We start from the raw sequence: 23269 nt of genomic DNA on the forward strand, positions 1-23269 counted from the left end.
CGACTTATCGTATGATATTCAACCAGTTAGACTATTGTACTAACGAACTTCGTCAGCTATATAGTTTTCATTCCTTTCATTTCAAAGTAGAAATGAATGAAGAAATGTCACAGAATGTAAGGATATTTTTCACTTGGAAGTACAGGGTAATAATGATTGTAGAAAAAAGGCAAATAAAAAGAATCAATGAGGAGAAATTTTAATACGTCCAACTGTTTTCCACTGTACTCCTTTATGATGAAAATTGCCGGTAGATTATATAATCACAGACATGTTTTCATCATAATTTATAAAAATACTTCTTTTTAACAATTTTATGTTTTGTTGAAACATTTCTAGATATGTTTCAATATTAAACTTATAAAAAAAAGTAGGTGTTTTTTTTTTTTGTTTTTGTTTTTTTTTTTTTAATTGTAAGTACTTTGCATATATTAATTGTAAATAGCAAAGTGTCCCAATATTGTAATTGCATATTGAAACTGATTAAAATTGTTTTATATACAACAATGTTTCTCCGTGTTTCTGTTCAGAATGTTGCAGTGTTGGTTTTGCTGCTTGAGGCAAATATATACTGGTACCTACATTAACAGTTGGAAATGAAACCTAATGTTGATCTCTTGTATTTACTCATCAACGTAAGACATGCAAGAATAGGTGAGAGACAAACCTTCTACATGTTTCAGTTGCAAACATTTTGCCAAAGTTTTCAATGTACTGGAAGTAAAGAAACCTGATTTAATGTGTTATGTTGTCAGTTATGTCCCTTTTATCTGGAATCAGATGTCTGTGTGATTATGTCTGTAAAGACCCACTATTATACCAGGTCTGGGATAAGATGTCCGTGTGATTATGTCTGTAAAGACCCACTATTATACCAGGTCTGGGATAAGATGTCCGTGTGATTATGTCTGTAAAGACCCACTATTATACCTTGTCTGGGATAAGATGTCCGTGTGATTATGTCTGTTAAGTCCCACTTTTATACATTGTCTGGGATCAGATGTCTGTGTGATTATGTCTGTAAAATTCTATTGTTATAACTTGTCTGGGATCAGATGTCCATGTGATGATGTCTGGAAAATCCCATTATTTTAACAAGGCTGGAACAAGCTAGAGCCAGCAATCATGTGATTATTTGTAAAAATAGTAATGTATTGTTGAGATCATGGTACATCTATGACACATTAATATGTATTGGACTACTATGTTAATTAATTGAATGTTAAGTATTTCAATCCAATGGCAAATATTTCTAAATGATCACCTGAAAGTTTGGAGAAATCCTATATTGGGTAGCATTTGTGTAAGGAAATATGTTCTAGTATTGATTTTGTTAATGCTATATTGATTTTACATGTATATTACTGTGACACTCTTTATTTTTAATTGAAGCTTAGCATAATATTTTAAGCATTTGTTATGTAGAGTAAATCTGTTTTAATGAAGGAAAAAGATGTCAGTTTGAATTGTCACTTAACTTTGCTGCATGTATTTCCTTTCTGACGAAGTGAGTTTGTCTTCATTTATGTTTTGAATTAATGCATTGTTGAAGTTTCTTCACTGTTGCAATTATTTTACCCAGATGATAAACAATTCATGTTTTTGGTCTTGAAAGATAAACGATATGCAGTCATAGCATTAAGATGTACAGTAATAATGTCCTGATCACATGATACAAGGATGTAGTCACATGATGGATTATGGTGACATAATACTCAGGATAAGACTGCCTGTCTATGAGAGGAATGGTTGATATGTGCAGTGGCTGTGTTATGTATGTGTGACGGAGAAGACCCCCAAGCTGATGTTGTGTATTAACTACTTACAGACCCTGCTACCCTGATCCGAGATTTCGCCAGTAAGTCTGACCGTAGGAAACCAGCTCCTCCGTTTAAAACACAACCAACACCACAGGTACAGCGTGGTCGTCCGGTACAGTTTCCCTGGATTCCAAAAGCAGACACAAAAAAGAAATACAAGTGTGAAGTATGTGGGAAACAGTTTGCACAACAACAGCACTACCTCGGACACACCAATGTTCATTTTGGTCGTCGACCATTCAAGTGTAAAATCTGCTCTGTAGGATTTCCATATCAGTCACAGCTGGCTGCTCACAGGAAGTCGTGCAAAGAACCTGGTGAAAGTTCATTAGCAACAAACACAAGCACCTGTAAGATCTGCTCTAAATCCTTCACTGAGCATTTCAAACTGGTACGCCACATGGTTCAAGTCCACCACAGCCAGAACCTTATGTCCTTTAAAGAATTTGTCTGTGCCTGTGGAGCAAAGTTTGACTGGCATGCTGCCTACAAATCTCACTGCAGTTCATGTCCGAAAAGTTCACCTCTGGACAAGTCTTAAGGTAACGTTTCTATAGGTTAGTAGGGAAATATTGTGCAAGTCATGCAGTGTAACTTTATATATTCAACCAAACTTTAATTTATTTGAGGCAATAAGCTACCCTGCTGCACCTGAAGCTGTGGTTGATGCTAAGAAGTGAGATTCCCTTAAAAAGTTAGCATCTCTTCAGTTCTAATGGTTGGCATTAAGTTCAGATTCTTGACAATTGAATCTGAGGGAAGGGATGTTGAATCAAAAGAAAATATCATATACTTTCTGGCTTAATCTAAATATACTGCACTGCTAAGTTTAATTGAGTATCTGAGCAAAGCTTAATAGTTAATTTCTTGCTGTAAAATGATGTGTTCTCATATCAACCATGCCAAATTATCAGCATTAGTGAGAACCTGTACATTGAGATAGTCTACCAAAATCTTCAGCTACCACTGTCAGTCATACAGCGTCTGTGCCTGTTAAGTTAATCTGGCTGCTTTCTCTTTCCCATTGCAAATTGATATGAAAATTTGTCAACACACACTGTATTTCAATTCATGTAAATATCTGTAATATGTTTACAAGTAGATGCTTCAGTATATTCCTAACAGTATCTTTCATATCATTGATGTCCATATATAGTTGACAGAACTTTCTGCTCGGCCTTGGTGTTTAACAACTTCAGAAGTTAGGTTGCCTTTTCCCAGAAATCTCAACTGTTGTAACATCTACTTTCCCATACAAGTCAATCAATTTTTTATGGAGATACTCTCAGTCTATTTAAAGTTGTTCTTTTATATGAAGTAATTTTTTAATAGAAAGGTGAGTCACTTAAGGATATGGTACTGTTTAGTGTAGTAGTATTTGATAAATATTTCTTATACAAATCTGGCATTTTCTTAAGCATAGCTAAGCTAAGTACAGAGTCAAATGGAAAAAAGGAGCTATATGCATGTCAGTGTGGTCAAATATATTCTAAAATATTGACAAGCTGCGAGATGTGGACAGTAGAATTGCTGTATATACACAATATTAGATGTACTAATGTCTTAAGATTGGCTAACATTTTTACTGGAACCCAATATGTAAGGTACTACTTTAAATATCACAAAGCAATGTCGTCATATGGAATTTCATATTTAATAATGAAACTGTAATATACATGTATCCAACAAAGAATTGATTTTCTATAAGAACAACATCTTTATATATATTTATATATATGTAGAATCTAGTAAGTAATATCGACAATATGGTCCAATATTGGCACTGGATCTTAACAAGCAAATGTTCGTTGGATGTGTATTACTGGGAGAGACATATTATCAATGAAGTAATAGCAACAGTAATTGTCAAATTTTCGAGGCCGCCTGCCCCTTTATCAAGACACAAATATTACATAAATTACATCACATACATAGAATTTAAAACAAATACAAGTTCATAAATCTAAATCGAGAGCAGTTTTGTAAATTAAGGTGCCTTGATAATCCCTTCAACCGATTGGACGCCGAAGGCCCTTTATAGTGAACAAATCGCCCATCGGCCGAAATGATTATCAAGACGCCTAAATTTACACAATTGCTCTTGATATAGGTTTATAACCTTGTATTTATTTTATGTTCTATGTATGTGATGTAATTTATGTAATATTTTTGTCTTGATAAACAGACAGGTGGCCTCAAAAATTTGACAATTCACTTGTCGATACTGTTGCTATTACTTCATTGGTTATATATATCTGTATATATATATGTAAAGAAGGACTATTTGTTAAGAAAAACACACATTGTAGCATGCAATTTTTAAGGAAATAACATTGAAATCAGTATACATACAACAACTTTCAGCAATCATATTTTGCAAATTTTAGTAGTATATTAAATACAAACTTCAGCTGGTCATAGGAAAAAGTTTTTGGAGACAAAGTTTGTCTTACAGCTTAGAAAATCATTGTCATATATATAGGAATTATCTTAGAATTATGGTTTTTGGAACATAGGAAAAGATGAAATAGAGTTTTTAAACTATACAGGAGAGTGAGAGAAATGACACGCTTTCTTTCTTTTACAGTGGGACAATATTCTTGTATGGGGGCAAGAAACAGAAACCCAGTCAGACCTGGATATTTAACAGAAACGGGAGGATGGGACAACACTGCCCAAAATTTATTGGATAATAAGTATAATTGGAAGGACTATTCTCAACCAGAAGCTGCCCCTGTACAAACTTTTGGACAGGTTTCACAGGGAAACTCAACATCACTACAGACAGGAGATAACATACAACCTGTCCAGTTGCAAAAAGAGCCTCCAGGGTCACAGTTAAAAAATATGTTGACTTCTTCACCGCATGCAGGAAATGTGTTAGTGAAAGGATCACTGAAGGGAAACACATTATCAAAATTCCAGTGTTCTGGCAACGTGTCTACAATATCCAAGGCACCATATACAGGATATGTTCGTGCTAAAACACACACAGTTACAAAGTCATCATGTGCATATTCTAGAAGTATTTTTCCTAAAACTAGTTTAGGAGAAAATCCAACAGACAGTGATTCTTATAAATGTAGAATTTGTGCAAAAGTGTTTAATTCTTTCAAAGCCATGAATAGACATTTAAGAGTACATGACCAACACCGTTGTAAGCAGTGTAACCAAGGCTTTAAGAGTGACTTGCTTTTACAGAAACATAACACTGACCATCATACATTTAAGTTTCCTTGTGCCTCATGTGGCAAACTCTTTGGACGCAAGTTCACACTCAAACGACATGAAATGTATACCTGTAAAGTTTCAACAGGATGATAGTGTGACGGATGTTTTATAGGTCTCTTGCATTTTGTCTACCTCTGTGATCCCTTCAGTAGCATAGAGTATCTGTCCAATATGAAGTTTTATTACAGTACAGCAAATCTGTCTTTGATAAATATCAGTCATGACTGCAGAAGTAGGACCTATCACAATTACAACTTATTTACTAATGCAGTTAGGAAGCTGTAGATTAATTGAAACACATCTTTGTGGTAGTAACATTACATTGTAATGTTATACTTGTCAAATAAGGGTACATGTATGTAGATAATTATTCGTAGCTTTTATTATAAATGTGTTCAAGACTGAGCAGATATTTCACAACTTTTTTTCTTTAAGATCATTTCTTGCCGTGTTATTTTATCGGTGTGTTTAATTATTAGTATTTATTGTTTTTTTTCTCAGGAAGAATTTTAATTGCAGACCTTTTATGCTGTTAGCTTACAAACTATACAGTTAAACCTAGGAACTATGTTACAGATCCTGACTGTATTGTGAGTCCCACTAGTTGTACCAGATGTAAACTATTATTGTTAGATCTATATATGAAGTTCTAGTCTACTAATAATTATTGTGATTTATGTTAATTATTTTTAATAAGTACGCGCATGACTATCTCAACACAATTGGTTAAAATGCATTTACAAGCTGTACAACAATGGCTTTCAGACTTTAATTGTGATGTCACATACTAAATAATGATCCAATGTTACAATGCCTCAATAGTTTTGTAAATTCAGTTTTTTTCTTTTCTCTTTTTTTTTTATTATTACATTGTAATGAATTTATGTTCGTATGTGTTGTGCTGTGTTATACAAATGTACCATGATTTCACACTACATAAATGTTTTAAAAGAAAGAGTCTTGCTTGTTGATTATCTGCTAGTGGATAGCAAGCTATCTTATCCTAGTACGGAGGATAATTGTATTCCTGTCTAAATGGGATGTGTATTGGACATAGTTTGCCGACCAGTTTATTTAGGTTATACAGATTAAAGGGAAAAAGAGTTTGCTGACCAGTTTATTCAGGTTATACAGATTAAAGGGGGACAACTTTCTAGTTACCAACTTGTGATTACTTATGTATTGGTTCGTTGGTCTACGTTGTGTCCTTGTCTACATCACACAGGCGTCATCTGATTGGTTTGTTGTGTCCTTGTCTACATCACACAGACGTGATCATATTGGTTTGTTGTGTCCTTGTCTACATCACACAGGTGTGATCTTATTGGTTTGTTGTGTCCTTGTCTACATCACACAGGTGTGATTTGATTGGTTTGTTGTGTCCTTGTCTACATCACACAGGTGTGATCTGATTGGTTTGTTGTGTCCTTGTCTACATCACACAGGTGTGATCTTATTGGTGGGTGTCCTTGTCTACATCACACAGGTGTCATCTGATTGGTTTGTTGTGTCCTTGTCTACATCACACAGGTGTGATCTTATTGGTGGGTGTCCTTGTCTACATCACACAGGTGTGATCTTATTGGTGGGTGTCCATGTCTACATCACACAGGCGTCATCTGATTGGTTTGTTGTGTCCGTGTCTACATCTCAAAGGTGTGATCATATTGGTGGGTATCCTTGTCTACATCACACAGGTGTGATTTGATTGGTTTGTTGTGTCCTTGTCTACATCACACAGGTGTGATCTTATTGGTTTGTTGTGTCCTTGTCTACATCACAAAGGTGTGAACTTATCGGTAGATGTCCCTGTCTACATCACACAGACATGATCATATTGGTTTGTTGTGTCCTTGTCTACATCACACAGGTGTGATCTTATTGGTGGATGTCATTGTCTACATAACACAGGTGTGATCTGATTGGTTTGTTGTGTCCTTGTCTACATCACACAGGCGTGATCATTGTATTATTTGAAATGAAAACTCTACAGTGGAATGTGTGTTTCACTTTGCCTTACAGAACATTCATATTGCTCTTGCGTCAGGTTGTCAACTTTAATATGTACTATATCTCATATATATCAAATGGTGACATACCTCACATTTCTTCTCATGTTTTCCAGTATGCCAGAAGTATAAGTGATATTAAAAAATAATATTTGATGAATCCAAGCAAAACAGTGTCATGATTCAAATTAGGAGAAATATAAAACTGAATGTTTTACAGAATATGTCTTAAAAGTTGTCTAGTTGCTGGGTATGTTGATTTTTGAAGGAATGCCATTAATGTATATGTGTACTAATACATGTGTAGGTAATTCATAGATTTAGGCGATTCTTTATTCTGTTGAAGGCTTATAATTAAATCAACACATATATCTATGTGGAGCCCCTGTTAACCTATTAAGTCAAGTGGTTGGGACTGATTAAAGTCAGAATTACACATGTACATTTAATATATTTTAAATATACTTCAAATATATTTCACCATCAGGATATTCCATGTAAATGAACGTAACAAAAAACTTGTAATTATTGGTTTAAATATGTCACAAGTTGTACCAACTTCTGTGCACCACATGTAGCAGCATACAAGGGTTATATACCTGAAAAAGAAAGCTTTGTTTAAAATGCTGCATTGTGCTGGTATACATCGGTAGCTATTAAAAGCTGACAGGTATATTTCCTTACTAAACAAAATCAGCTGAACTTAAATTTACATGCAGAACATGATTACTGTAATGTATATCAAAAATGTATGATTTGATGACAATGCGTATTGTTATTATACAATTAATGGACAGTGATGTTGAAATACAACAAGTTAGTAATGAAAACTGCACAACATGTTTTATTCTACAACAGTGTTGTGTTTGCATTTGGATTTCATAGAAGACATATCAAAGCATTTAAAAATTCCATGCCTGGAGTATCAATTTCAAACTCTACAGTATGCTGTCTATTATATGTTAATTGTCATGTCATTGCACCAATTTTACCACAACAAATGTATTAGGGTCATGGTCATTATCTAGTAGTAGACATGTGGTATACTTGTAATGCTTCAGAAAAATAAATATGTTTTCAAGGTCCCAGGAAACACTTGTTAAACTCTGAAGCAAGATCATTTGAAAAAAACCAATTGAAATTATTTTTGCAGCGTAGCTTACAGTAAAATTGCTCTGTACCAGGTTGAAAATATTGTTCATAAACACTCTGTATACAGATGTAAAGATTGAGAGTCAAATGATTCTGGACCGATTTGTACAGCTATTGATAAAGAAGAGTCCTGTGGTAGATTAAGTGAAAGTTTATTGTTGTTATTGTGTTTAATTATAGGCACCCAGAAGCGTTTCGCAGAAACAACCAATGAAGAAACATCTTACAAACGTTTGAAAATTCCCAAGGCAGACAATACTCTAAAAGCTAATAGGAAGGCTTCTGTCGTATTTCGTGACTATTTGCGGGAAAAGGGGCAGGAGACAGACTTTGAACAGCAAAGTGTTGCTCAACTTTGCAAACATCTAGGACATTTCTACATGGATGCTCGTAAACATGATGGAACTCACTACAAAACCTCTTCACTGGAGCAATTCCGATACTCCCTTAACAGGTACTTACGAAGCCCCCCTTTCAACAAGCAATATGACATAATCAAAGATTGTGAATTTTCTGAAGCAAACGTCAATTTCAAAGCAGTCATGAATGAATTGAAGCGTATGGGGAAAGGCGAGACGGAACATTATCCAGTTATTACAAAGGCTGATAGGCACACAATTTATTCATCTCAGCATCTTAATGTCAACACGCCTGTCGGTCTTTACAACAAGGTCCAGTTTGACATTCGTTTGTATTTCAGTAGACGAAGCACAGAAAACATGCACAAGATGACAAAGTCAACATTTGAGATTGTGACAGACTTTGAGACAGGTTTGAGGTATGTGAGAAAAGCTGACGAAATGTTTAAGAATCTACACAGTCATGACAAAGATGTGTTATCATGTAACTATATGCCAGAATCACCTGGCTCACCATTTTGTCCTGTGGCATCGTTCGAGTCTTACATTTGCAAATTGAACCCGCAGTGTGAAAGGTTGTGGCAAAGACCGAATAGGGAAAGTTCAGCAGATAGTGTTTGGTATTACAACAGCCCAGTTGGAGAGAAGAAACTTGCAGTTTTTATGTCAGAGCTCAGTAAAGCCTGTAAGCTTTCATGTGTGTATACCAACTATTCCATCAGAGCCACTGGCAGTGCCATACTCTCAAAAAACATGTTTGATGCAGCTCAGATCATGTCCATCACTGGTCACCAGTCAGATCTTCCGCAGTCCATTTATCAAAGACCAGAGGGCCAGAGAAAGTGTAGGACAGGACAATCACCACCAGATAATGTGGAACTGCAATGCATCAAGCTTGAATCAGATGGAGACTTAGAAAACATACTGCATGTACATCACTGACTTAGGAAAGTCACTATGAACATATTGGATGGTATTGGTGTTTTCTTAAAGCCTTCAACTTCATTTGTTGCATAGGTTAGTGTCATATTTAAACATGTTTTATTAACCTGTTCGTTAGCATGGTTTTTACCCAATGGTTTTGCTCTTTTTTACACAAAAGTTTGTGGTTCAATGATTGACTGTAACCATGGTAACATCTCTACATTCACCCTTGCCACACTGCTGGCTGCAATGTTATAACACTGTAGTAGTTGTTGAATACCATCGAATGACCATTATTAGGATATTAAACAAGGAGGCTGTGTGTACAAATTCCCTTTTTGTTAATAGAAAATTATATTATTAAACCATGTATCCAATGCTGCATGTTTTGAAATTGTTTCACTAACCATTGGAAAATCATCTGAAAAGACTTCAGATTGTCATGGTTGACTTTTAGTGCATTTATATAAATGGAAACAAAAAATATTTCTATTTTTCTGCATAAGATCTGTATCAGTATAAGAACTTGTTAGATTAATGAATTCACACTGACTTTTGTGAACAAAAATAGTTCTTCACCAATCTGGTTAATATAGGTCATACATAAATTTCAGTTATATCATTCTTTAATGACTTGTTTCTCCTTGATTGAATCTGTCCTCATTGTATTGTTGATTCACATTTGTTTCCACACAAGGATTTATTGGAGAACATTGGAAATATTTCTTGAAATAATCCTGATTTACAATTAGGATATTACTGAGTATTTGCACTTTAAATTGTATGTTAGTAAGTATTGGGTATGATTTCATCTTACAACATATACATCGATGGAATATTCAGTTTGCATTACTGTTTTCAGTGATATTCTTTTTTTCATAATGTCACTATGGCAATTACATTGGATGAACATCACCATCTTTTCTCATTTTTAAACTTTATCTTTTAATATTCAACAATCGTAAACTGAATTCCTGGAGATTGACAAGAGAAACGATAAACATGTGTTCATTTTTCATACATCTTAGTCTTTATCTCTTACTCAGTATTAGTTTGGTACATCTCTGGACTAAAAAAAAATATGGGAATTCTACCAGCTTGGCGATAAGTATATGGTGTATTATCCTCTGATAAGGAAGGAGTTAATCATGTAGCCTTGCACTGACATATACTTATGTTGTTTCTGTTGATACAAAATGGTATTTATGATTAATTGCACCAGGTCAGAAGATACACTTTTTACGATGAATCATCATTGGGAAATGTGTGTACTTAATTTACTCTCTGACTACTTCTATGACACAAGTACATCCTTAAATTCAATTTCTGTCAGCGGTAGATATCACAGTGTACTGTTACTTTAGGACTGTCTCTGTGAGCAATAGAGAAAAAAACATGGCTTCCTATCTGACGCTCACAAGAATGTGAGTGTGTTAATTTGATCCATAGTGGTACATCCACTTTAATACTGATCTATATTAAGATAAAAGTGACAGTACAGATGATGCTGGTCACCTAAATATCTGTGATTCCTTAAATTGTGCACATTGTTTTTTGTTTTAATGTATGACTGCCTGTACAAAGTTTTTTATAGCCTATTTCATAATAACACTGTTGAGAGCACTGTGATCTAGGTTTATTGGCCAATTCCATGATTGTCAAAAGATAATAGTTGAGGATAACTTTTAAACTCAAAGCAACAATCTTAGAGAAAATGATTGTTTTATAGTTTGGTGATCAACTTAAAAAACTTAAACATGAGTAGAGTTGTTATACCTTAATTATTCTGTGATAGTTCCTGGTGGCCAACATTACTTCAAAATCAGAGGGAAGCTGAATGAAGAGGTATTTGTCATCAGATACAATGAATAGTAAACTAATTTTAGGTGGGCTTATTAACAGCCATGGGCATATTGACTGATACATATGGTAGTGTATCTTATAGACAAGGAATTTTACACATTTAATATCCTTTTGTTATCTTTACTTCACCAGTATGCTGTATAGTGAACTAAATATATTTACTTAGCAGATGTGACAGATGCTGCTCTTTAAGCTAGGCTACATGTTGTTTGATGTAGTTTGTGACAACTACCGATACATTCATAAAGATAGGCTATGTATTGTTTCACATTATTATGTGATGTACTTGTTAACTACTGGTATATTTATAAGGTCACCTTGATGGTTTTTATTGTGTTCCCTATTAGTATGTTGCTTGGTTTCATTAAAGCTACAGTACATGTCACCTGTGCTTTTCCTGACCACAGAGAAGGCTAACTGCCTCTGTCTACAATAAAAAACTATCATGTGACCACTTTCTTCTCGTTTTCCTTATACACACCTTTATGGTTGTAAGTGGTAATATCATTACTCATTAGAAACACGACTTATTGCCAGTGCTGCATCCAACATATTTATATCATAACATTTTGCATACACAAGTTATCTGTAAATCTAAATTATCATGCTTCACATACTTATACATGTACCAAGGACAATGCAAATATATAACTCTTGGCATGTGAGGCTTGCATTCCTCAGCTTGGGACTCCACAATATGGCTCGTAATTGTAAAGGAGCCTTGCATATGGAAAATATTGATATCTACTAGAATTGCTTTGCTTTGTTTCACTCTACTGTTATGGTATAGCAATACTTGGCTTGACAGTCTATGGAGGCTGAGAATGGCAGAAATGGCCATATGGTGAAGCATACCTGTATATAATTTTAAGATTGTTTTAGTTTCTTTCCTCTTCCAATTTATCAATTTCAATTCACAGTATCATTAGAATTTGGTGAAGAATGTTTAAAAACTGTTTGATATTTATTGTCTTCCATTGGATTTTAATTCTTATTCCTGGAAAACTGTCCGTTTTTTCTATATTTCATAGTAGAATCATCATTCCTTTCCCTATGATAACATCTCTCCAATTTCTTCCAACCATCTCAGCAATTGGATCCAGGTACATTAAAAGTTTTTCTAAGGCTAGGGATGTGATTTGTGTCAGAAAGGCTGAGAGTATGTTTCTATTCACATAGGGAAGGGATGTGATGGAAGTCAGGTAGGCTAGGGTTATGGCTCTTGTCATATAGGCCAGGGATGTAGGTCTAGTCGAATAGGCGAGGGATGTGGTTCTAGTCGGATAGGCAAGGGATGTGGTTCTAGTCAGGCCAGGGATGTGGTTCTAGTCAGGCCAGGGATGGAGGTCTAGTCGGATAGGCAAGGGATGTGGTTCTAGTCAGGCCAGGAATGTGGTTCTAGACAGATAGGCTAGGGATGTAGGTCTAGTCGGATAGCCTAGGGATGTGGTTCTAGTCAGGCCAGGGATGTGGTTCTAGACAGGTAGGCTAGGAATGTTGTTCTAGTCGGATAGGCAAGGGATGTGGTTCTATTCGGATAGGCAAGGGATGTGGTTCTAGTCAGGCCAGGGATGTGGTTCTAGACAGATAGGCTAGGGATGTAGGTCTAGTCGGATAGCCTAGGGATGTGGTTCTAGTCAGGCCAGGGATGTGGTTCTACTCTGATAGACCAGGGACGTGGTTCTAGTCACAATGGCTAGGGGTGTGGTTCTTGTCAGATAGGCCAAGGATGTGGTTCTAGTTAGATAGGCAAGGAGTGTTGTTTTAGTCTGAAAAACTGGAGGTGTGATAGTCCAGGGATGTGATTGTAGTCTGAAAGGCCAGGGGTATAGTTCAAGATCAGATGTCTTGGAATATACATAAAATATTGGAGAAGGCAATACAGGGAAATTTGCTACAAACCAAGAGATCAGCAAATCTCAAATGAAAAAATAAAAGAAGCCCAGATTTTGGAAGAGAGCTTAACTAAGCTATCCCTTGCCAGTTGAGTGTGGCAGGAGTATAAAAACTCTGATAACAAAATGATTACATTGGAAACACCACTTTTCATACTTATACTTAATGAATTATTTATATCATGCTTAAGATCAATATTGAAATTCTCTTGGAGGTTGATTTAACAAACTTTGTGTTTGTTTTGTAACTTTAAAAAAAGATAATTAATGAAAGAAAAAGAAATATGTTCCAACCATGTGTTGGTGTAACCTGTCTACCACAATGAAAAAGCTATTTTTTAATTGAATAGACCTGTTCTGTACCAATCTCTGTTTTGTTAACATCAGTCAGGTTTACTTCCTTTAAAGCAATAAATTGTTGGCAATCCACATCACATTACTTCACAAACCATTGTGAACTGCTTATTGTGCACTTAAATATCAGTTTGTGCATGAAGCATCAACCAATCAAAAAGGCTGGAAGGTCATATACCAAAAGTGGTATATATCATAAATTTATCCCACTGACAGCTTGTTAACACAATGGTCTCAGAGTGAAATAACACAAGGTATTGTGGTAAAAAAATGAGTACCCCTCTGATGATAGATAGAAGACATAAGTTGTCAGCTTGGTACCAAATTACAAAACAATCTACTAGAATCTTCATTAAAAATGTGGAAATTGATAACTACGTTTTCTTTAAAGTTATTTTTATTGATTACAGACGTTATGTTTATGAAGACTTGCACACCTGAGACATTCCTCATTAAAGAAAGTATCAATCAGATGTATAACACCAGCCACCAGCTAGACCTCAGCTTCCAGGAAAACTCTCCTAAATCAAAAAAACGTCACTTCTGTCCCGAGTGTGACTTTGTAACAGACCGACACTACAGTCTGAAGAGACACATGATAATGCACAACCAACAGTATTTTGTATGTAGTCTCTGTGGAGCAAGATTCAACGAAAACTGCAAGCTGAGAAAACATGTACAGATAACACACAAGGACCTACCACCTATCCAAACTACAACCACTCCACAGCATTTCAACAGTGGGGCAGGTTAACACTGATCTGGGTGGCAAGTGAATTCAGTAGTTTTGATAATGTTACAAAGATCCGTGGAATTCAGAGTGTGTTTGTAACCAAAAGGATAGACCATCATCTTAAAGCTTCATCAAATAGCTGATGTCTGCATCCTTTTCTATCAACAGTCAGAAATCAAGATTTTACAAAGGATATATCAAAGATATTGGAAAAAATCGGATGCAGTCATCCCAGGAAAGACAACAATGTCTTTGATATTCTGGAACCAATTTGATTAATGTATAGACTATTACCTAATTTTTCTGTGCAATATTTACATGTATTTTAAATTTTAACTTGGATTTTTAGAGAAACATTTGTATATTTTTTTTTTATTTACTTCGAACAGTATTCTTTACATTGATCTGTACCTGGTAATGAATTTATCATTAAAGAATTTTGTGATAAATTGAAGTAAGAAAGACATAAAGGATTTTGTACATTAGCTTTTACTATGAAAAGAAATAATCTGAAGCATATTAAGGAAATAGTGAAATAATTGCATATTTAGGATTTTATCATGAATGATTTTTTTAGCATAATAATCACTACCTTTTTATGCTCAGTGTCGTATAATTTTGTAAAGAATCAGTTCAATCCATTTTATGTATAAATATTGCCTTCAAATTTTTATAATGAATTTCTAATGCTTGTCAATTGAATAGGTCTTATAGATACATTATATTTTTATTCTTTCTAAAATGGAATGATTTAAATAAAGTACTTCAATGAAATCAATTAAATTCATATCTTGTTTCATCAAGTATAGAGTTCAGTGTACACATGATTACATTATTTATACATTGTCAATGAAATGTGTACATTGTGATCAATGTGTTATAATAATTGTTTATGATAACTTATGCATATTAGAACTTCAGGCTAACATATGGACTCCTTAATAATGTTGGTTCTCTTTCGTAAAAATGATGTTGTCTCCCTATTTTCTATGTTTATTTTCAATATGATAAACATTTTGGGATTTTTGTCCTTAATGTTATATTTTTAAAATGTTATTGGGAACTATATATAAATTTTGTTGATTATTTCTGTGTCTAATTATGTGTTAAATAGATTGGAGTATCTTGTGGTATATTGTAATGTCTATGTGTCCATCAGTGCAGATATGAACCCTTACTACAAAGTAATCTCCAGAGATCTAGTGCAGATTTAGTTGGTATTACAACATAATGACAGGATTCTATCAGGTTAATACTCATTTAAAGGTGAAATTCCCAAAATACAAAGTTGGTAATAACATTTTCCAAAACTGCTTTTTTTTCCATTTGATATTTTAGTCTCTTATACAAACACACAAGATTTTAAGTACTGATGTTAGTACACTTATTTTAGTTCTAAGACTATAATTTGTGAGGTGACATTGGTATCAGAGTCTATACTTACCGGGATTGTTTTACATTAGATATACAGTCAGTAATGTCCTCCTTCTGTAAAGCTTTCTGTTGATTTGCTGATTGAACATATTATTTTTATTTTGAAGTAGTCACCAAATGTTTTAGAAAACAAGTTTTCTACTAGATAATAAACATGAACAGTTGTTAAACAGGCTATAACATAAACAATGTTACTAATAGTGACACATCAGTGCTAAATAGTAAAACATTGTTTTTGTATACAAAAGTTAACAAGTAGGGTTATGAAACAATGTTTCTTAATGCAGTAGTAAAGTAGTAAAATATCGTTAGTTAATAGTAAAACATTGTTGTTAACATAGAAAGGATGTTACTACAGGTACATGTAACTAAACAGTATTGCCAGTAGATATATTATCACTACAATATTTTCAACTACGACAGTGAGGCATAAGCGTACAGTAATAAAATATAGTCACTGTTAGTTGTGCAACAAAGTTGCTTCTTGTCAGTTTCTATTGAAAATTGTCTTCTTTTTTTAAATCAAAGTGTAACTTGGAAACATACATCTGTGAATTCTTATAATTGTTGAAATTCCTATAGAATAGGAATGTCTGTGTATATTTCTGTATATGTAAATATTTTTCTCCCTTTTCAAGTAATTTTTTTTTATCTTTTTAATTGGCATTGCCATTGTCAGAATACACCTGCCACATAATTTTTTGCTGTATTTGACAGTGACGGAAAACAGTTGCATTTTAGCACGTGTATGAATTCAACAGAATTACTGTCTGAATTTACTTTGAAAATTTTGTCTAAAATTACGTGGAACTATATTTCTGTGCAAAACAATTATTTTGCGGTACATCAACCAAAATTCAGCATGCCGTCAACATCAAATTTTGATGGTCATATTTGTGATCAATGTTGTAGGATAAATAGAATGAATACATGGTCAGTGTCTCGGAATATAAGCTGCATTTTTCTGCTTGGGAGAGAAAGACAAAAGTGGCTCACCAGAAGTTTGTCACCCTCACCAGAATACTGTTTATATTTTAAGACACTGACCTTGTATTCTCTATATAGTGGCTATTATATGGCTATGAGGATTTTATTGTATGAAAACCTGGCAGCACATTTCTCTAGCAGTGCTTAGTGAAATATGTTATTGGGAACAGTTCATTTATGTTATACATGTAAAGAAGTCAGGATGATTTAAGATGTGTGAAGGTGAATTATGTGTTACGTGCAATTTTGTATATAGTTTCTGTCAGATAGCATTATTGTAAGTACATTTGTGTTCTCTAGATCCATTTTGATGTTATGGACAGTCCCAGACTCTACTATTGTTACGATTATACATGTAATGTATAAAGTGATAAATATTGTAAATCCAAATGTAGCTCCGATACTGTTCTTAATAAACATATTTCACACTTACCATATGTCTATTTTCTTTATCAAAGAACATTCTTTAGATGATATTCTATAATATGTATATGTAGACAAAATCATTCCATGTTAATCAAGTCTCCAAATTTGAGATCAGAAATACACTGTATTTTATATAATTATTCAGATTAAACTGGTTTTAGTTTTAACCCGAGTTGTGCATCAGTATAAGGATAAAATCCTGTATGGACAAAGGTTTCAGTTTGGGGAGAAAATGTTCAGTGTGAAGTGTTGAAGAAAATGAAGAAAATTCATCAACTGTGTTCAACATGAGGAATATTTTACATGTATTGAAGAACTGCATTGTCTGGTGTTTCAGAACCATTTAACGACCCAAACCTTAACTTGATATTGGACAAGAATCATTTGAAGGGAAAGAGGTTGTGGAGGACAGAGGCAAGGTTCAAATGTGACCAATGCAACTATACAACCGAACACAAGTACAGGATTAAACGCCATCAACGGATACACAAGGGAGACTACTTCAAATGTGACCTATGTAACAACAAGTTCACGGAGCTGTGTGAACTACGTGCTCATCGACAGTCTCGACACGAAGGCATCACTGTCAAATGTGAATTGTGTGGTCGGGAGTTTGCCTCCAAATATGCACTGTCGCATCACCGCTCCAGCATGCACCCGAACAAATTTTACCGCTGTAATCATTGTGATAAGTCATTTGTGACCATGGGTAAACTTGTTATTCACTTGAAGTCTTACCACAATGTTGAAATGGTCCAACATATGAATTTCACGTAAGTTCAACCATTCAACTGTGATCGTCATTCTAAATGTGGACACCTCCAAAAACAGGATTCTCAAGAGCGAAACGCTATGTTTCCACAACCAACAGGAAACCTTGATCTCCTCTGTTCAAAGACTATCACATTTGCCAAAACTGACGAGTGCTTTATAGAAAATGGAGAAAGAAGTGAAAAATTGATGGATTTCTTCATTGTGTTAGATTAAACTACCATATTCAAGGTGAAATTTGTCATACCCTGTGAACTGCAACTGAAAGCGACTGGATATATGTATTATTGACGTTTTATCTGTAATGACAGGACATGCTCAGCAGAGCTATGATTCCACTGATAATGAAACTGAGGCTTTATATATTTTTATTCTCCTGTTCCGATTCTTCTTCCAATATAAAAACATTTTCTTTGGAAGGGATTCAAATATGTATTTGGAATAACTGACATTGTAACAACACTTCCAAATTATAGTAACTTTACTGTGTCAGAATAAGTAAATGGGCAAGTGCCAAAGAGGATTTGTTATCATCACTCTACATGTACCTTAAACAACACATTACCATGAAGCAGATGTTAGTTTCTCTACTGCTGATTCTTTAATCATGGTTTGTCAAGCTTTTTTAGTAGTTTGTTGGGAGTACTTTTTCAGAATATTCATTTTGATATGCTGATGATAAAATTCATTTAGTAAGTGAACTATGTTCATGGTACAGAAGAAAGTCAGCAGATTTATGTCTTCTTCTGTCCTTAGGAAAAGAACAAAGCCTTTTGCATGGATCTTCGTACATTGTATCATCTTTAGAAAATAAAAGATACCAATCTAATGGAAAAGTGTTGCTGTTGATAATTTTAGATCTGCTCCTACGGTCAGAAGTTTCAAACTTGCTTTGTATCACGTTGATCTTAAGCCATTTACTTAAATTGGCTGACAAAAATGACACCAGGTACTCCTCAGCAGCAAATTAGTGATGACTTCATTAAAATATTTCGTTAAAGTGTCGTATCGATAATCTTAATCAGATTTAGATAATATTCACACATCCTAAATCAGTATTTGTAACTGACAAAGGTGACTGTGAAGTTGTAAACTTATGTTAATCTGTTCCATCGCCAATTCAATGTCCTACTTTACTAATGAAAATAAACATCGTAAATGATACTCACACGTGCCACTTCTTCATCGGATCAAATGTCATTTTCCTGTATGAAGGTAATGCATTGAAAAGTAAATATTATTATTTGATAGACATGAGCGGAAACAAGATTCCTTTACGATAAGTTTGAATAAATTTGACATCATTTTGCTTTATGAGATGTTTAGCTTGAACAATTTAACATACTAAAGCTTAACTTGTTACAGAATCCAGATACTAAATGCTGTTTTCGACATTTTCTGTGTAAATTTGGGATCACCAAAAATCTTCATTCAAAATGTATTGATGTAAGAATTTGTGGAATAAATCAAAAGGTGTCTAACTTAGTTGATTTTAGACAATGTAACATAGGCGTCGTCTTGTCTTCAGGTTAGCTTCTTTACGTATCAAGTATTTTCTTTTGCCTCATTGTGTAGGAATGTTTTTGTTAGCTTCGTTGTGTTTGAATGTCTTTGTTAACTTCGTTGTGTTTGAATGTCTTTATTAACTTCGTTGTGTTTGGATGTCTTTGTCAGCTTCGTTGTGTTAGAATGTCTTTGTTAACTTCGTTGTGTTAGAATGTCTTTATTAACTTCGTTGTGTTTGAATGTCTTTATTAACTTCGTTGTGTTCGAATGTCTTCGTAGCTTCGTTGTGTTAGAATGTCTTTGTCAGCTTCGTTGTGTTAGAATGTCTTTGTTAACTTCGTTGTGTTTGAATGTCTTTATTAACTTCGTTGTGTTAGAATGTCTTTGTTAACTTCGTTGTGTTCGAATGTCTTTATTAACTTAGCTTTGTTGTGTAGAATGTCTTTGTTAGCTTCGTTGTGTTTGAATGTCTTTGTTAACTTCGTTGTGTTTGAATGTCTTTGTTAACTTCGTTGTGTTTGAATGTCTTTGTTAACTTCGTTGTGTTTGAATGTCTTTGTTAACTTCGTTGTGTTCGAATGTCTGTCAGCTTCGTTGTGTTTGAATGACTTTGTTAGCTTTGTTGTGTACGAATGTCTTCGTAGCTTCGTTGTGTTTGAATGTCTTTGTCAGCTTCGTTGTGTTTGAATGTCTTTGTTAACTTCGTTGTGTTTGAATGTCTTTGTTAATGTCGTCGTGTTTGAATGTCTTTGTTAACTTCGTCGTGTTTGGATGTCTTTGTTAGCTTCGTTGTGTACGAATGTCTTTGTTAGCTTCGTTGTGTACGAATGTCTTCTTTAGCTTTGTTGTGTACGAATGTCTCTGTCAGCTTCCTTGTGTTTGAATGACTTTGTTAGCTTTGTTGTGTACGAATGTCTTTGTTAGCTTTGTTGTGTTTGAATGTCTTTGTTAACATTGTTGTGTACGAATGTCTTTGTTAACTTCGTTGTTTACGAATGTTTTTGTTAGCTTCGTTATGTACGAATGTATTCGTTAGCTTTGTTGTGTACGCACCTCTTCATTAGCTTCGTTGTGTACGAATGTCTTCGGATACAGAAGTTGACTGAAATTTTTATATTCCAGGCCAGTTCTACGACTATTGCCGCCAAGTCGTAGATGGGCAAGACAAGAAAACGGACCCCGTGTTTCCCAGAATGCCATATACCGGAACACCTAACGTTTTCCAGTGTGACAGATGCACGTACACAACCAACGTGAAGTACAGGATGACGCGTCATCAGAGAATTCACAGTGGAGATTACCTTAAGTGTGACTTGTGTTCAGCAAAGTTCACGGAACCGTGCGAACTCCGAGCCCATCGCCTATCTCGACATGAAGGAATATCTGTTGCATGTCCAGTGTGCGGGAAATTATTTCCTTCCAAACATTCTTTGTCCAATCATCGAGCTCAGCAACACCCCAAGAAGACTTTCACGTGCACCTTCTGCAAGGACAGATCATTTGTGAAACTCGGAAATCTGCAGCACCACATCGACACATTCCACAAATCCTGAAATACAGGAAATACAGTGATATCTGTTCGTAGATCATGTGGTGCTCAAATAACGGGTTTCAATATTGTTTCAAAGTTGAATTGCGGATCTTAGTAAACCAGATTCTTGCATCTGAGTTTTTGGTGATGCCAGGGCTGCTGCAAGTCATCTGAAGGACAATCCACACACTGTCATTAATTTTTTTATCACGGCAATAAAGTTTGAAATCCAGGCTTTTCATTTTATGTATAATCATGATACAGATTTGCACAATAACTTTCTGGCATGGACAAGATATGGAAAGCGGTGCCTTATTTTGACATCATAGACGTTTTGGTACTTGGAAAACCAAACGGCGAAAAAAGGAAGACAAAATTGCTGGAACGTTTCGAACATTTGCTACCCATGAAATTGCCATATAAATCACTTTATCTTTTAGAAATTACCGAATTTCAGCAAAAATGTGATAAAACTAATACCAAGTACTGATTCAAACATAGTACTTAGACATATAAGATATACAATAGGAACAAATTCCCACATATGATTGTTCATGCAACTCTCGTGCCAGGTTTTACCTTTCTAGAAAAAGAGTAACCTGAACTCGCGTAATGTTGTGTACCACCATCGATCAAATAGAATAAAGTTGTTAAATGATTTTGTCGAGATGAGTTAAAGCCTTTTGTTTGTTACAATTCACAGTTTGATTACCGCAATCGATAAGACACTTGGAATGAGTTGTTTTGTTGATGTAGGCAATCCATTCCTCTTCCCAGAAAAATTTTAAAAAATTAACATGTCAAAACAATACCAGTTACATTAGTAACAAAACCATGTACACTGGCATTTCCGATAAAACACCAAAAAAATCCATTTGACAAACACAGTAGTCCTCCGTTTGGTTTATCGGTTTTCCAAAATATGCAGTCGAAATATATTTTGCATTAAGTTCACGGTCTTGGATATCAAATCGTTCTAGTTTATTGTATTTAAGCACGATGACCTTCTGCTTGATATTGATAGCTTCTAACGATGCTTAATGCTAAAAAAGAATTGAATATTTTGAAAACATTTTCCTTTTCTCGGCTTTCCAGAATGACAGTACCGTTATAATATGGTTTTTGTTTTTATGCGTCCGTTTGCTTTGACATAGCAGTTATTTTTCGCAAATGAGTGACATCTGTACCCATATCAAAATGGCACTTTTAAGTAATTAAACTTCGATGTTTCGTGACATAATTATTTTAATTAAGGTTAAGTCATCATTTTATTTAGTAACTTATAATTGGGCCCATTGTAACAAGATTCTGCATAAATTTTCAATTTCATTGCATTTTCTCGACTTTAAATGTTTTTTCTGCTTGATAATCCGTCACAGATATATTGTTCATTAATGTACGGTTTAGCAAACAGTGTCGATGTTTTGATAAGCAAGTATTTGGCAGCAATCTCGATTATCTAAATGGAAGTTATATAAGTGTTTAAAAATCTTAACGGAAGCAGGAAATTAAAGTACAAAGGATAGTTTTTTAGTTTCGAGGCCTGTTTACTTTTACATTCACCTCGTGTTAAAATCTTAATTTACACCAGAACTTAAGAGGCGTATACAATATTTGCTAGACATGTTCATTTTACGCTTTAGTATATAACATATAAATCTGCCTGGTTGTTTGCCTTATGGTTCCGTCGTTGTATACCTTGTCATTTAGAAACGTTACATTACTTGCTTTAATTGACCAAGATTAACATATCATTGTTTTCGATGAACAGAAGATGCATACCATTTCTCATTTTTTCAGGATTCTCTGTGTAAATCATTCTTTTTGTTTTTGCCTTAGTTTGATTGAACTTGAGTTTGGATTATGACGTAGTTTATGGTGGTATTTTCTTCTTGCTCTTTTCTCCACCTTTTTCAACAGGATTTTCCCTTGTAAACATATCGATATTTAGATTTGGTATGACAGTGACGTTCACTTCGGTACAAATACTTCATCAATGGAACCTGGTCTCGACTGTTGTTAACATATAGTTGATTCACCACTAGTGGGTCTTTACGGTCGATTGTTAATAGACTGTTTGTCCTGGTGATGGTTCGTGGCTTTTCCAGGTGATTTGCTGTGAATTTTCTTTGATTAGAAATTATATCAGAGACCGTGTTTTGATAACTTAACTTTTAAAGATATCCTTGATTACATTTCAATGTTTTGTAGTGTAAAATTTATTTGATTTCCAGGTGTAGGAGAGAGGGGTCCCGCAAGACGAGGCAAAATAAA

General features: G+C 34.5%; 3 protein-coding genes across 3 annotated transcripts; all 3 read left to right on the plus strand.

Annotated features, from left to right (window-relative positions):
* The first annotated feature begins 596 nt into the window (after positions 1–596).
* On the plus strand, positions 597–5862 carry LOC132560109 (zinc finger protein 112-like). The gene is made up of 3 exons (XM_060224757.1): positions 597–654; positions 1829–2362; positions 4408–5862. The coding sequence occupies exons 1-2, from the start codon at positions 597–599 to the stop codon at positions 2359–2361; spliced, it is 591 nt and encodes a 196-aa protein (XP_060080740.1). The 3' UTR covers position 2362; positions 4408–5862.
* Positions 4425–14900, plus strand: LOC132560119 (zinc finger protein 718-like). The gene is made up of 3 exons (XM_060224767.1): positions 4425–5121; positions 8393–9588; positions 14018–14900. Exons 1-2 carry the CDS (start codon positions 4425–4427, stop codon positions 9511–9513), a joined length of 1818 nt encoding a protein of 605 aa, XP_060080750.1. The 3' UTR covers positions 9514–9588; positions 14018–14900.
* On the plus strand, positions 14023–21017 carry LOC132560127 (zinc finger protein 600-like). The gene is made up of 3 exons (XM_060224778.1): positions 14023–14356; positions 17525–17896; positions 20587–21017. The coding sequence occupies exons 1-3, from the start codon at positions 14023–14025 to the stop codon at positions 21015–21017; spliced, it is 1137 nt and encodes a 378-aa protein (XP_060080761.1).
* Positions 21018–23269: the final 2252 nt, after the last annotated feature.

Source organism: Ylistrum balloti, unplaced genomic scaffold, assembly GCF_031769215.1.
Source record: "Ylistrum balloti isolate Yb309-2 unplaced genomic scaffold, AGI_CSIRO_Ybal_v1 Utg369666, whole genome shotgun sequence".
Classification (NCBI taxonomy): domain Eukaryota; kingdom Metazoa; phylum Mollusca; class Bivalvia; order Pectinida; family Pectinidae; genus Ylistrum; species Ylistrum balloti.